General features: G+C 39.6%; 2 protein-coding genes across 5 annotated transcripts in view; one reads left to right on the forward strand and one right to left on the reverse strand.

Annotated features, from left to right (window-relative positions):
• Positions 1-15,578, reverse strand: part of acj6 (abnormal chemosensory protein 6) — a 43,112-nt gene that overhangs the window by 12,822 nt on the left and 14,712 nt on the right. For all 4 annotated transcript variants that reach the window (XM_018014260.2, XM_018014258.2, XM_018014261.2 and 1 more), the window contains one exon: positions 15,397-15,573. In XM_018014260.2, the coding sequence (XP_017869749.1) occupies positions 15,397-15,573 (177 nt within the window). The remainder of the gene's footprint in view (positions 1-15,396; positions 15,574-15,578) is intronic.
• On the forward strand, positions 9,790-11,046 carry LOC149268028 (uncharacterized). Its single transcript, XM_089474940.1, has 2 exons — positions 9,790-9,890; positions 10,096-11,046. The coding sequence occupies exon 2, from the start codon at positions 10,124-10,126 to the stop codon at positions 10,577-10,579; it is 456 nt and encodes a 151-aa protein (XP_089331066.1). The 5' UTR covers positions 9,790-9,890; positions 10,096-10,123; the 3' UTR covers positions 10,580-11,046.

A 15,578-nucleotide genomic window follows, 5' to 3' on the forward strand; every position in this document is an offset into this window, starting at 1 on the left:
TCTTGAAAGCGAATCTAGATTGCATTGAAACTCTGAAGTCATAAGCAATTATTATATTTCAGATTACTGGTATTTCAGATTTTGAATATAGTTTGTCGTTCATGAAAGATATGGTTTAGATATCATAGGTAAACAGAGCTAGGCGAGTTAATTAGCTATGATTATCAAAGGAATCCTCTAGGAGTTTGATTCGGGATCTTTTTTCATCTTTATATATGTATATCATGATATTGTGTAGATATCATAGGTAAACAGAGCTGGAAAAGAATCCTCCAGCATTATGATTCTGGAACTTTTCTTCTTCTTTATATATATATGTACATGTCGGAGAATGACTGTAGATATCGATTGGTAATATCGATAGCTATATGCTGTGAGTGGCAATCAGGATTACTAAACTTCCCGATTGCTGAGTGTAGTCCGTGTCACGTAGTGTTATGAGGTGGCAACATATAGTATGGCCAGATTGTTAAGAGATGACTCGGGGAGATGACTTGTATTTTGAAGATATGAACACACGTACACGGAATTCACGTAGCTCCAGCGTTAAGAAGAAATAGTTAACTACGAACGTGATAACGAAGACCCGACATACACATACATATACATATGCACATATATAATGAATATATTTTTAGCGAATGCATTCACTCATTCTTCATGGTGTTTGGTCCCACTGTGCCAGGGTTCGCACAGGTTGTGTCTGCCACAGTTCCAGCCCATCTGATCTGAGCTGCACGCGACGAGGGACGCAAAATATTATGATTTATTTTTATTATAGCGGGTAAAGTGGTCTTTACAAGCATCAAACAGAGGCAGGCCCAACCACCGGGCCATCGAGCCATCGAGGCAGCGAACCGCCGAACCACCCATTCAAACGCCCACAGACGGTGCCAAGCAAAAAGGCAGTTAGTTGGTTAGCAAAAGGCGCATGAGGATGTGAATTCAGGACACGGAGGAGTAGGAGGAGGATGTGGATGTTGATGTGGATGTGGATGTGAATGAGCTCGTCAGGTGGCTGGAAGCGATTGGGCGGAGAGGGTTGGGGGGGGGGCAGCAGGGGCTGGTTGGTTGTTAAATGGACGGGTGGATTTGCACTTGCCGCGCTGACTGTTATCTTCATTTTTGCTTTCAGTTATATTGCCTGGGAATTCCTGTGGGAGTTAGCTGCATACCAGCCCCGGTAGCAAAAACAAGCCGGCGGACAGACAGACGGAGCGACGGAGCGACAGAGCCAGAGCCAGAGCCAAAGCTAAAGCCAAATTGTGTGCCCGGGCGATGGGCATAAAAAACAAGCGGATCAAACAGCAACAACAACAACAACAACAACAATGACAGCAACAACAACAAAAACAACAATAGCAACAATGGCAAATCGAAATTGTGTGTTTCTCGCATTGACCATTGAAATTGCATTAATGCTATGCTACATAGAGTTAGACAGAGACCAAGATAGTGTGACAGAGAGGGCGGGATGGAGAGTATGTGAGTGAGAGGGAGTCATTGTAGCATTAGCCAACCCTCGTTTCTGGTAATGGAAATCTGCGTATAATCCCCGTGAATTGATAAGATGGGCGGGATAAACTAGTTATGGCCATTAATACGATCAATTTGATGCTCACTTCGCTGAAAGTAAATAACAACCTTATTGCCAAATGTTGAAAAACATATTCGAACGACATGGGCGCAGGCATTGATAAAAAAAAAAAAAAAAAAAAAAAAAAAAACGGAAATACAGAAAAACAAAGCAAAGCAAATCGCCACCCTAACCAGAGAACCCTCCTCAGTGAGTCCGACCCCCCCGACCACCGCTCTACGGGCATGTCTAATGGTGTTTGTTACCCGCCTTTTGGTTGAGCATTTGTAACTGATAATTGCAAAGTTGTTGCCAGTTTTTCAGCAGAATCTGCCCCTGCCCTTGCCCCTGCCCCTGCTCTACCCTGCCCTGCTGCTCGCTTTTGCATTAAATTTTACATATGCTCGGTTTTTAGCTAGGAGGGTTCACTGTGGGTCAACCGAATGCGTTGATGTGCATTTTAAGCAGGTTAACCTGTTAAGTGTCATCGCCCAACCAACGAAAAAAAGGAGTAAGCTCAGCCTGCCATTTGTCTCCCCCTCCAGGTCAAGCTGGGTAGTTTACCAGGTGCTTAGTGCAGGGGGGAATCGAATGCGAAAGCTAATGCATTATCTGCTCAAGGATCTAGGAACTAAGATGGATTTGCTAGCTAAACTCTGTAAACTATTTAATTCATGTGTGCCAACTTAATTAAAAAACATTTACATAGCGTATTCAATATTGTAGTAGACCTATATTAATACCAGCTATTAGAGGGGGAGTTCTATAATACCTTCAATAGAAAATGAGTTTAATTCTTAAATAGAGAGCAAAAATGAAAGGGAATTTGTAAAGCTAATCTAAATTAAATGAATAATTATGATTAAAGCCTTTTCTAATAATTATGTGAATAGTGAATGGGGTAACATGAGTACTGGGTGGAATAGAATAGCTAAGGCTAAGCTACAGACTCGACTGTGGCAGTTGGTGGAATCCCTAAAGCCATAAGAAAAGTACACGAATGAAAAGTTCTTGAGAAAAGACTAGACAAAGATAGACTAGAGACTCGACTGTAGTAGCCTGTTGAGTCTGTAATCAGTAAAGAAGAAAAAGAAGAATAAGAAATAAAATCCGAGGATCTAGAATCTAGTAATCTAGAGCTTTCTTTCACTAATTATCATTAGCAACAGAAAAAGAGACTCGAATGTAGAGGTTCGCCGAGTCTTTAGAGTAGCAGGAGAAAAGCATAAAGCCAAATAGAGAGTCTATGCTAAATTTAAGCACAGGTACTAGAAAAGAAGGAGTAGAAATTTGACTATCAACAAGTTGAGTCGTTGTCACAGTCGGACTAAAAGTCGAATCTATGAAGACTGAGGATAGGGAGTTGAAAGGAAGCGAACAATAACGAGCTGGAGAATAGAAAAGGCTAGAGACTCGACTCGACTGTTGGAAAGTCTCGTATCTCTAAAGACTTGAAACTGTGTTCGAGTTTCGAGAAACTACCATTAGAAACTAGGCAGAGGTTCGACTGTAGAACTTCGATTGGCCATAGAGGAAAAAGAACCTTAAGTGCAGATAGAGAGACTAAATCATATTTAAACTTAGAGATTAAAGACTACAGGGAGTAGAAACTAAGCTAACGACGCGACTGTAGCTAATACTCGACTCGAAAGAGAGGCATTCTAGACTTGACAAACTGCAACAGGCCTGATTTGTTTTTGATGTATTTCTTACTACCTGTCGATTTACTGAGGTAAACTTGGTTATTTTTGTTTATTTCTTATTTCTACTTATTGTCTAATAAATAATAAATAATAAATAATAAGTAATAATAATAAATAATAAATAATAAATAATAAATAATAAATAAAATAAATAATAAATAATAAATAATAAATAATAATAATAATAAATAATAATAATAAAAAAAAAAAATAATAATAAATAATAAATAATAAATAATAAATAATAAATAATAAATAATAAATAATAATAATAAATAATAAATAATAAATAATAAATAATAAATAATAAATAATAAATAATAAATAATAAATAATAAATAATAAATAATAAATAATACAGAATAAATAATAATCACTAAACATATAAATAAATACATAACAATAATAATAAATACTAAACATAAATAATAAAATAAATAATAAATAATAAATAATAAATAATAAATAATAAATAGAATAAGAAATATAAATAATAAATACTATAAATAATAAATAATAAATAATAATACCTCCCACAATATGTATATAAATACAATAATACAATATTACTGAAAAATGCATTAATAAACCCCAGAGATTTCTGTTTTATATGAAAGCTTCATCTACCAACCATTTGGTTCCTCCATTCAAGTTCCTCGTCGGACTTGCAACAAAGTTAGACATCAGCTTCAGTAGTCGAGGCATTAGACCATTACCGCTGCCTGATTTCCTTATCATCTAAGCCGGTGCTTTGAATTTGTTGCACTCAATTGGGAAAGTGGAAGGGAAAAGTCCAAGGGAAAAGCTTAACAGGCGACAACTAACAGCACTTAGCCCGTCCCCGGTTCGAGCTGTGCTAAAAAATAAAAGTGGTTTTACTTGGGTCTTAGGTGGATCTTTATCGCAGTGCCAAGGATTTGGCGTGGCTCGATTGTAAGCTGCAATTTGTGCAATCAGGACTTAAACGCGAGGAGCTTTGGCTGTAAATGAAATTACAGTTAAATGCACATTGAATGCATTTTAAATATAAATGAGCCGCATTCACAATTTACATTGGCGAAAGTGCAATTTGACTGCGCGTGTCGCCTCGTCCGACACCATTGTGAACAATACGCTGCGTATGAGTGATGTCCACGTTGATGTCTCATAGAAACGACCACGACCACGACCTCGACCACGCCCACGCCCACGCTCACGGCAACAGCCGCCCGCGCACTGTGCTGGCCACATTTCTATGGCGGCCATGTCATCATGCGGGTATTACATGTCCACATAGGGATGTCTTGCCCTGCTCCACCGCACAGCCACACAGTCTGCACAGTCTGTATCCGTCCGTCCGTCCTTCCGTCCGTTTGATTGTCTTGCAATAAAGAGACAACGCACCGCACACAGACGCAGCGCTAAATAATTGATGAAGAAAAGAAAACTAAATAAATAAATGAATCAACGGAACGGCATGGCACGGCACGGAACGGAACGGAACGCAAACCAAGACGAGAGTCAGAGATAGCCAAACCCAACCCAACCTCGATTGAACCAAACTCAGCCAAACTGACGTGGACATCGGACATGGGACATGGCACATGGCACAGGGCACATGGAATATGGCAAGTGGAATGCGGTTAGGATCGGGCCGTAAATTGTCACTGGATGACACAAAGCTTTCTACACACAATACACACATACACACACATATATGAAGCCGCACAACTTGCTTAAGACAAACAGCAGAAAAAATATATAAGACTGTGGATGAAATGACCCGACTAGCTAATACCCTGAATTCACCAGCAATAAATATTAATCAAAAAATAATTTCACTGCAAAAATCTACATTTGGCAGGTTATTAAAAAAAAAATAGTAATCGATAATTATCGATAATTGGATATAAAGTGAAATATATACGTATTAATTGTAGATAACATGTAGGAGCTAACATGCGTAGAGCAGCTATGTTATTGAGTCGAAAATCAATCAATCTACAATCGTAACTACAATTTAAAGTTTATTCGACTATCGATACTAATCGATTTAATAAACAAAGTGAGTAGGGAAGTAGAATTTTGGCATTGCTCATAAGATACGAGAGACTGAGTGCAAATATATTGCCATTCAGCATTTCTATCGATTAGACAGCTTAATCGTGTGCATCGATACTTATCGATTGGATATTTTGAGTAAAGAGACTATAGCAAGAAATTCATATTCCTCAACAATAAGCAGCTAGAGCGTAGCCTGCTCTATGGAGGCGTAGCACATGCTATTGACACTAATAACAGACAGGGTATACGAAGAGAAGGCTGGTAGGCAAAGCTAATGTATTATTAATCCGAAAATTGCTGTGTATATAAATTTTGTTTTTCTTTTTTGTTTTTTTGTTTGGCTACCGTTTTGTTATGGTGCAATATTAAATATGGTTACATATTTAATAATGTCAATCCGGTGGTGATAAATACCATAACAATCGATAACTAGGACGTCCTATCGATTATTAATGCAAATGCTAAAATGAGACACGACCGGTGCGAAATGGAGGTCGCTGGATTAGGCAGGTGATGACAGAACAGTGGACAGTGGACGAGAAAGTGGCAGATAGTGTGGGAGAAATAGGGAGAGTGAAATAGGAGGTAAAGCAAGGGGGAGGGGCGAGGGCGGTAGGTAGGAAAAACAGTGGACAGAAGAAAATTGTTGATGACAAGAGGGAAACTTGATAGAATTGAAGATTCATGTTTATGAAATAGATAAATACTAATATGAAAAGTGACAAGAGAAAGCGAAGAGAGATGGAGAGAAAGAGAGAGAGAGAGTTGGGTGAGGTGTAAGCAAAGCAAGTGGTGGGGAAAGGGCGCCAGAATAATAGAAAGAGTAGGAGTGAATACTAGAAAGAGAAGATAACATTCATGCAATGTATAGACTAAAACATAGTCTGAGCTTGACATGGAGAAATAGATAGAGAGGGGAGGAGATAGAAAGTGATGGAAAGATAAGAAAAAGAATCTTCAAATGGAATCAAAGGTTGAAAGGTATATGGAATTCAAGTGGTACAGAGAGAGAGAGAGAGAGAGAGAGAGAGAGAGAGAGAGTGAGAGAGACAGAAAGAGAGAGAAGGAATATAATATATATATATAGAGCGAAAGAGAAGAAAGAATGCAGAGCTCAACTGATATCGAAATAAAGATAGATACGAGGCGAAACTCAGAGAGAGACAGAGAGAGAGGGAGTAGGATATAGACACAGATACGGAAAAAGAGGGAGAGAGACAAAACACGAAGGCAGACGATCAGAGCAGGAAGCAGGATACAGTTGATCAAATGCTCTACAGCTAGAGCCGAATTGTAAATTTGTAAGAGCTTCAATTATAGGAATTAAAGACAATTAATGATTCCATCAAGCATATGTGTGCATGTGTGTATGTGGGAGTGCGATAGCATCGGAAAGTATCGCACTCAGTCTGTGGCCCACAAATGCGAGACAACAAATATTTGTGCTGCGACGCTGTTTGCCTTGTGGTTGGCGGGTCGCGGGTAGCGGGTAGCGGGTTGTGGGTTGTGCTTGGAAGTTGGAACCCACCCGCCGGAAGGGAATGACAGTTCGGAGGTGGCTTTGGCGGTTTACGCTAAGTAGAATTTGATTGCGTGTGGAGTGGCAATGGAAAGTTAACGATATTTACCAAATAGTATGCCCGGCTCCATTCTGTCACGAAATGACAGAAGCAAAAACAAAAACCAAAAACCAAAAGCCAAAAAAAAACAACAAAAAAAAAAATCAAACAGGTGCACTAAATGAATTTCAATATGATAAACCACTTGTGGTTGCCGGCTTCAGGCGCTCGGTGGGCAGGTGCATGTGCGCTATGGTGGTGCGTGGTGCGGTGGCCGGCGGGCATACAGCTCTAGTACAAGCGCCTCGCCACCCCGTTGCGGCGGGGTCATGGGCGTGCGTGTGCTGGAAAATGATTTGAGGGAAATTGAGCCATATGTTGCGAATACTAATGGATACGCCAGGCCCTCGAGTCCGTCCGTCCGGAAATATGAAAGTGTAATTTAAATTGAATTAAGTGTACTTGTTTTTCCATCCCTCACCCCTCACCCCTAGCCCCTCTCCCCGTTGAGCCCGGCAACTGGTTGAGCAGCCAAAAACTTTGCCGTTGCCGTTGCCGTTGCCGTTGCTTTTCTTGTTTTGGTAACTGGTGCAAAATCTAAATCTGTGATAAATGCCTGCAAAGTGGCTAGCTGCCAGGCTGCCACACCCCCAGTGGCCGACGCCCCTCGTTCAGTTGCGCAGTGGCTGCTGCATCATTGTTTAGCAAATTGATAATATTATTGTTGTTGTTGTTGCTGTTGTTGTTGTTCTCGGTGTTCTCATTTGTAATTGTTACAAATGCTGGCAGGCTGTCAGGCGAGCTCAGACACCATCCTGCTGTCCTTTCGTCCTGCCGTCCTGCCGTCCTGCCGTCCTTCGGCCCATCGCATTGTGCTTTATGATGGATATGATTATTTTAATTAGCATTATATTTGCTCTCGTAGATATTTACCCTTTTCGTAGCGCTCATAATTGGCCCTTCATATGCTCGCAAAACTTGCACATTTTGTGGCCTACAGGGGGTTGAGGGAGACAGTGAGAGAGGGAGAAGGAGGGAGAGAGGGGGAGAAGGTGGTTGCTCTAACGTAAATTACTTTAATTTAATGAGTTTTGTTATGTTTTTCCTATGAACAGGGGCAGATCATGGGCGAGTGGTGGGGTCGCGTCGGGGTAGAGGGGGGCGAGGCGGCTTTATGGCACTCGCATAACGCTTATGACACATGTTACCAGAACTGATAGACAGCAGCCATCAAATCAAGTGGAAAATTTTAAACTTACATTTGCCAAGGGGGTTAAAGAATGCGTAAGGGGGGGCGTAAGAGAGGGGTTGGCTGCCCGGACAGGTGATGGGCGGAGTGAAACGGGACAGGTGGATGGGTGGTTGGGTGGAGGGCGGCTGAGGGCCATCAAAATTTATTTGATAGGCATTTTTTGGAGACTTTCGAGTGTTAGTTGCATTAGCTTAATGAAGCTAAATCAGGTGACAAAAACTAAATAAATAAATAATTAAAAAATAGCAAATGAAACTAGTTGAGATTAAAAGTAAGAATTTTCGAAAATCGAACTCGATTTACTTTTTTTAACAACTCGGAAAATAAGAATTAGAAATTGATGAATGAATTATATGTAATTTGTGCTTAATTGGAAACCAAGTCAAATGAAATGGAGAGCAAAATGTAATTAGAGTGGAACAAGATTTAATTATTCCACAGAGGAAACTGGAACAAGGCGTGGCTGTAAAATAATTATATGTTCGAATCAACTGTTAAATCCCTTCACGAAGCGAAAGGGCCATATTAGAGGTAGAGCTTCAAAGTAATGTATCTACACGCCTACAGGAGGCGTGGCAAATGAAAAGTGTCTAAATGGCGTTTAGTGGAAATTCTCTTGACGACTTTAAGTTTCGAATACACAGTATGTATCACCCGACTGAATATATCATGTATTGATATCCATTGGAAATATTCATGGTAAATCGAATAACCTTGGGCAGTTCTTAGAGAGATATACTCAAAATAGGCGCATTATAGCTTAACCATCTTATAGAGGTACTGGTAAATGAAAAAACCCACAAATATTCTCGTTGAAATACTTCTATTTTGCAGTTGAAAAACTATTGAGACTTTCTTTTGATATATCTGAAATTCATATTATTTAATAATACAATTAAGCCTAATTATAACAGACGTTCAAATATATAACGGTTAAGCGATTAAGTGCGAAGTTGGCTGCGACAAAATTCAATAAGATCAACTGTTCTTATTAAACGAAACCACCTAGGAAACGAAAGAATATATATAGTATAATATAAATGATTGATTTACTCTCTTCTTGTTCAACCTCGTACAGACCATGAACAAGTATCAAGCAGTAGTTAAAGCTCGCCTGATTTAATGATAGCTGAAATATGAGCGAAGCAAAGGCTTAAATAGATTATAGTGAATTAGAGCAAGCAGGGAAACTGGCACTGAAGACCACATCAAAGGTTTGATTCTCAAGCTTCACTTCAGGATAATCATTCCATAATCGAAATGTTACGTTTAGCATATTTGACACAGCTTAGATTTAAGATTGTGATTGTCTTTTTCAGGTTTTAACCTGTAGACGTCTCCATATTCGGAAAGAAAGTATCAGATGTGGGCGATTTCCAGATATGATATGAGCCTGAGGATGATTTTTACGTATATTCGAGAACAAAGGAGATTTCTGTTGCTACGATAGCGCTCCTCGGAAAAAGGGCGTCTAAAAGTGGAGTGCGGGAGAGCTTGGCGATCATCTACTATCGAGTAGAGGGAAATCAGTGAAAGACTTGTTTATTTATTATTTTTATACGAATAGATAGATTGCGACAATCAGTGCAGCAGAATATATTATGGCTCACACAAAGATTAAGAGATTCTAAAGTTTATTTCCAGCCAAAAAAAAAAAAAAAAAATAGAACACAATCAAGTATTCGTTAGGTTCGATGTCAACGTGAGCTCAGATTAAAGCAGTCCATTTATATTTGTTTGTGAATGTATATACGTAGGTACGTACATATATAATTCTGCAAAAATATAAATTTGTATATTTATAAAAATAATAATATATATATATATCTACATATATGTATATATTAAAGTGAATTGCGCATGTGCATATAAATATCTAAATAAACCAATATCAATATAAATATCAATATCAAGATCCATCAAGATAATCGCAAGATCTACTGAATAATTGTTTACTTGCAGCATCCTAGACTAGACTAGACTAGGCAGTATGGCAGGGAAGGCAGCTAATCCGAATACCGATGTCAGAAGACGATCCAGGGCTAGCGCAACGAGCAGGGACAAGCAGATGGGTGAAAGTGCAAGGATAGATGAGGAGAATGAGGAGATTGAGGAGGACTTTTCCTTTGCCCACTTCGAGCGCCAGTGGCGACGCTATTTGGTTAATTTCGAGCGACGGCGCTTACAGTATGTAGATTTCTTTTATGGGAACAAGCAGACAGGTCTCTACGGTGAGCAGGAGCAGGATGTCGAGTTTCAGGATGCCATCGATGCAGCTACGAGTGCCATCTACGATGCCCAACACAATCAGGGCGAGGAGACATTGCTTTGCGACTATTGCAAGTGCAATTGCAACTGCGCCAGCAATCCCTGGCATCGCCCCCATGCACACGCCCGTGGCCGCACTAAGAACAGCTGCAGCGATCTAGGCCATTCTCACCACTGACCACTCAACCAGCCAGCATACAAGCAAACAAACAAACAAGCATTCGAACAAAAAAACATACTAGCTAACTGACTGACTGACTGACTGACTAACTGACTGACTTAACTAGATGAGAGAGAAATTTTCAAAAATTGTCAAAGTTGTCGAACTACAAGCCTTAATATTTGACGTGGGAGCCCGCGTCAGGTAGAACCAAAATAATAAATTTGAGCAACTTTCAAAGAGCCCAACACAGTTCAAACATGGCCAAAACTTGCCCCAACTGCTGGCACAGCTCCCACCTAACTGCAATGCCCCTAGCAATTGCGTCTTTGAGCTGGCCACCATATTGTGAGGGCACGGCCATATGATCCATCCACACTACGTTCGCTTCTGCAAAAGTAATATCGAAATAATTGTAAATTAAATAAAAATATGTTACGGATATCCAAGGAATTCAATAAACAAATCGATAAGTGAAAATCAAATATTTGAGGGTTTTGAATTCTGAAGAGGACGCTTGGAGGAAGATAGGAAGGGAGGAGGGGAGAGGAAGAGAGAGAGAGAGAGGAAGTGGGAAATAGCAACAGGCAGAAGAAGTGATACAAAGAGAGAGAGAGAGATAGAAAGAGATTGAAAGAAGAGAGAGGAGAAAAAGAGAGCGTATTGGTGAGACAGGGCAAGAGAGAGAATATAAAGGATATATATATATATATATATATATATATATATATATATATATATATATATATATATATATATATATATATATATATATATATATAGAGCGAGAAAAAGATAGATAAGATGAGAAAGGGAGAGAGAGGGAACGGAAGAGAGATAGACAAGAAGAGGGACAGAGAGAGAGAGAGAGAGAGAGAGAGATAGACAAGAATAGGGGCAAAGATACTAACAACGAACGACTGACAGCGTGTAGTGTGACAGGGGGTGACAGAGAGAGAGAGCTAGAGAGAGGGGGAGACAGTTAGAAAGATACCCAACGAGAGAAATATGAGAAAGTTGGGAGAAAGAGCGAGCTAGAGAGAGAGGCAGACAAGCATAGGCAGAGCTAGGGAGAGATAGAGACAAAGACAGACAGAAGGATAGAGAGAGAGAGAGAGGAGAGAGCGAATGAGAGAGAAAGAGAGTGAGAGAGAGACAGAACCGTTGAGCTCGATTTTGGGATAGAGATGTAGAGAGAGTTAAAGAAAAGCTTTATGTTTTATATTTCCTTAAATATACGATTCTAGAAAATTTCCTGTTAAGGTCCATTAGTTTTGTCTTTAACGGTTGCTGGCAACCCTTAAGCAATAGAATTTCCTGAGAATTTCAATGTTATTTATAGCAATTTTAGCTGGTACTGAATCAAAGACTCATTTTGGTAAACAATAAAAGAGAATTTTTAGGATTTTCTCAGTTAACTTTGTACAAACTGAATTGAAAGGCATATTAGATATCTCAAGATTTCCTTAACTACCAGAAGAAAAGAGCAAAACAAATATGAAAAATATACTTAGATCAGTCCAGAGCTGATGCCTCAACTAATCTGGTCTTATTATATGCATGGGAATTTGAATAACTTTGCTTCCAAATGCAGGATTCTAATGAAATATTCAAATATGTTTTTATGTCAATCCTGCAGAGAGACACTGTCAAACAATAGTAAAACAGCAAGAGATATTAAAAATGCCAGAAAAAAGGTATCGATAAGCTGAAATACTAGTAATTCTAGTTAAAATAAAACATCATAAAAGAAATACAAGAGATTCGAGAGAGCTCTGCATTCTGGTAAACACGTATTTTATATGATGACTGCCACGCCTCCTGCTACCATATAAACCATATTAACTGTATTCCCATTAGCTCCAAATATACGAATTTATTTGTAGTTCTGGTGTTGTGCTTTGAATCTCAGTTCGAGTTTGTTTTCATTCCTGAGCATATTCCACTCCTGGCAATATGTTTCTAGCAGTCGAGCCGCATACAATAGTTGGCCAGACACGAGGGGGAGGGAGCAGGAGTCGATATTTTATTGCTATTGCATTGGGATGCTAAACTCCCTGGATAGTTGATTGTGCCACTCACTCAGTGGAAGGTTGTTGCACCTGAGACCCGCAGCGGTAACTCGAGGCGCATGGGGTACAAATTCTCAGACTCAAGTGTCTGCACGCGTGTGTGTGTGTATGAGTGTGTGTGTGTCGAAAATTAAAGTCCACACGAGCGTATGCCAAGAAATTGGGAATGGTTGAATGGGTGACATGGGGTGGTGGGAGTGAATGGGTATGGGATGGGAACCACAACAACCACCGGTGACGGCGACGGCGACGGCGACGGCGACAGTAACGCGTGGACAGCGCGCACTTTTGTCATGCTCGATTGTGCCGAAAACAAGTGGCATTACAACAACAACAACAATGAGTGCAACAACAAGAGCAACTCGAATGCCTGCCGAACAACTAGCTGAAGATATAGGAACAGGTTGCTTGTGTAATTTGATTACAATCAACTTTAAATAGAGCAGCAACCACCTAGCCGCACCACGAGCACTGCATGCAGTGTGTGTGTGTGTGTGTGTGTGTGTGTGTGCCTATGTGTCCAGGACTAAGCAGACAGCCAAACAGGAGTCCAACTCGCCCACCCGTCAATCGCGGCCCACGGCCCACGGCCCACGGCCCATAGCCCGCGACCCGCCTCGAGCTGAAGTAGCGGTACAATACAATTAACGACACGAATCATGATGTGCTTACCTGGCAAACGACCGTCACGTGGCCCGTTCCCAGCAGGCTTACACGTCACAATTTTAATTTTATTAAAGAAACATTTCAAATTAACCACACAGTGAGAGAGACAAAACGAGAGAGAGAGAGAGCGAGTGAGAGAGAGAGAAAGAGACGCACGCAGTTGAGCAGCAAAAGCGGAAATTGAAGTTGTCGCCGTTGTCATTGTTGCTGCTTTTGTTGTAATCAAAATGACTGTCATAAAACGCAGCAAAACGGATAATATACCATATACGCATAGCACACACACACACATGCACACACACGCACGCACATAGGGCCCATTACAAGGCCAATGCATTGAATCATTTCGTAACATTTCCGCTAAATTCATTGCGATCTGCTGCTAAAATGTATTTCAATTAGCGCTAGTTGTGGGTATTACGTATAACCGCAATTAATCCATGTTATTTATGTGAAATTTACAACCAACAAGATTTTTATGAAACAAGCCGAAGACCCCAGTTGCCTCAATGCCGACTTGTTATATTAATTCCAGTTTTTAATAAATAAATAATAAATATTGTAGAAGTAAATCTATGCTTTCTCCTTAAGAGATGCTCTGTCCGGTGAAAGGATTCTCTTTCTATACATGCATATGTGTATATATATACAGTCGAGTCTCGATAATTCGTACCCAGTTAAATCGAAAATCGCGATAAATAAAAAAAAAAGAAAAAATATATTCCCTAGAAAAAAACAAGTAAGAAAGCTCTAGTCGAGACTACTCGACTACGAGATCCCCTGAACCCTTGGAGTAATAGCTATTTCAATAATTTTTCGCGACTTTCAGCTTACACAGGAAACACGCACACACACACACACACACACACACACACACACACACACACACACGCACGCACACACGGGCATACATACACACACATACATACACACACATACATACATACACATACACACACACACATACACACACACACACATACACAAACAATTACATACATATACACATACAAGCATATACACGCAAGGGCGGCAGTGAGCGCTTACTATGAGAACTTAATTGCTTAATAACTTTTTTTGTGGACGTACGATCTTCATGAAACTTTTAGATTATGATTATAACATGAATATGCATGTAATTGCCAAAGCACAAGTCTCTAGTATTTGAAATACGCTTTTTACAAAAGTGAGGGTGAGGGGGTGAATTTAAGGGTGGGGGGTTAATTTTAACAAAAACCGAAATTGTATAAATTGCATATAAGCATATATAAAAAATTTGGAGACTCTAGCAATAAAGGTGTAGAAGATATAATTTTATAACTGGGTTTCGATAAGGTTTTTTATCGATAAAAAAGATCGGGATGAGTTATCGATTTTTAATGATAAACTTGATATGCGCGCTGTAATTACGGACATTTTAAAAAAAATTTGAAGTCTCTAGCTCTTATATCTTCTGAAATCGACGCGTTCATACATACGGACAGACGGACAGACGGACAGACGGACGGACGGACAGACGGACAGACGGACAGACAGACGGACAGGGCCAAATCAACTCAGCTCGTCGCCCTGATCAAGAATATATATACTTTGTTGGGTCTGCCACGCCTCCTTCTGCCTGTTACATACATTTCAACAAAACCATTATACCCTGATTTCCCATTGAAAATGGGTTCAGGGTATAAAAATCATTCTCGATAATTCCTGATAATTCCCGATAATTTGAATTTATGTGTAAGTAAAAAAAGTATCCTCTTGCCATTTCGATTTATCGGAACTTGACTATATATATAAATAAAGTGGGTCTATTTTCTAATTTTATTTCAAATAAGAATTCAGCCAATTAATATATCTAAGATATCTAATATATGAGTATATATTAAGCCATATATTCATTAGCGATTCCAATTTTCAATCAAATTTTCCATTGAATTTTCCTCCACATAAAATCACTTTATAAATAGTATTAAGTATATGATTATATTACAAAAGTTTTTAAGCCAAAACTGAATCGAATTGTTTTCTCGTCAAATTTTCATTAAATTTCTGTTTAGATCTCTTTTGCATTAGTATTAGTCATTTATTGGCTTAACTCACCTGTAATGGACGTTGCGGGGGGCCACTCATTGAATGGTGATGGTACATCACATCGTGCTTGATTTGGGAGGGCATTTGGCTATGTACATGCTGGGCTTGGTGTTTCTGTATGTCGACGGCGGCGAGGGCTTCCGCTCTGCTGAGTATGCCATCGTTGATACCCGCAAAAATATCACCCTGTA

The sequence above is a fragment of the Drosophila arizonae genome, chromosome X (genome assembly GCF_054131065.1).
Source record: "Drosophila arizonae isolate 15081-1271.41 chromosome X, UAZ_ARI_1.0, whole genome shotgun sequence".
Taxonomy (NCBI): Eukaryota; Metazoa; Arthropoda; class Insecta; order Diptera; family Drosophilidae; genus Drosophila; species Drosophila arizonae.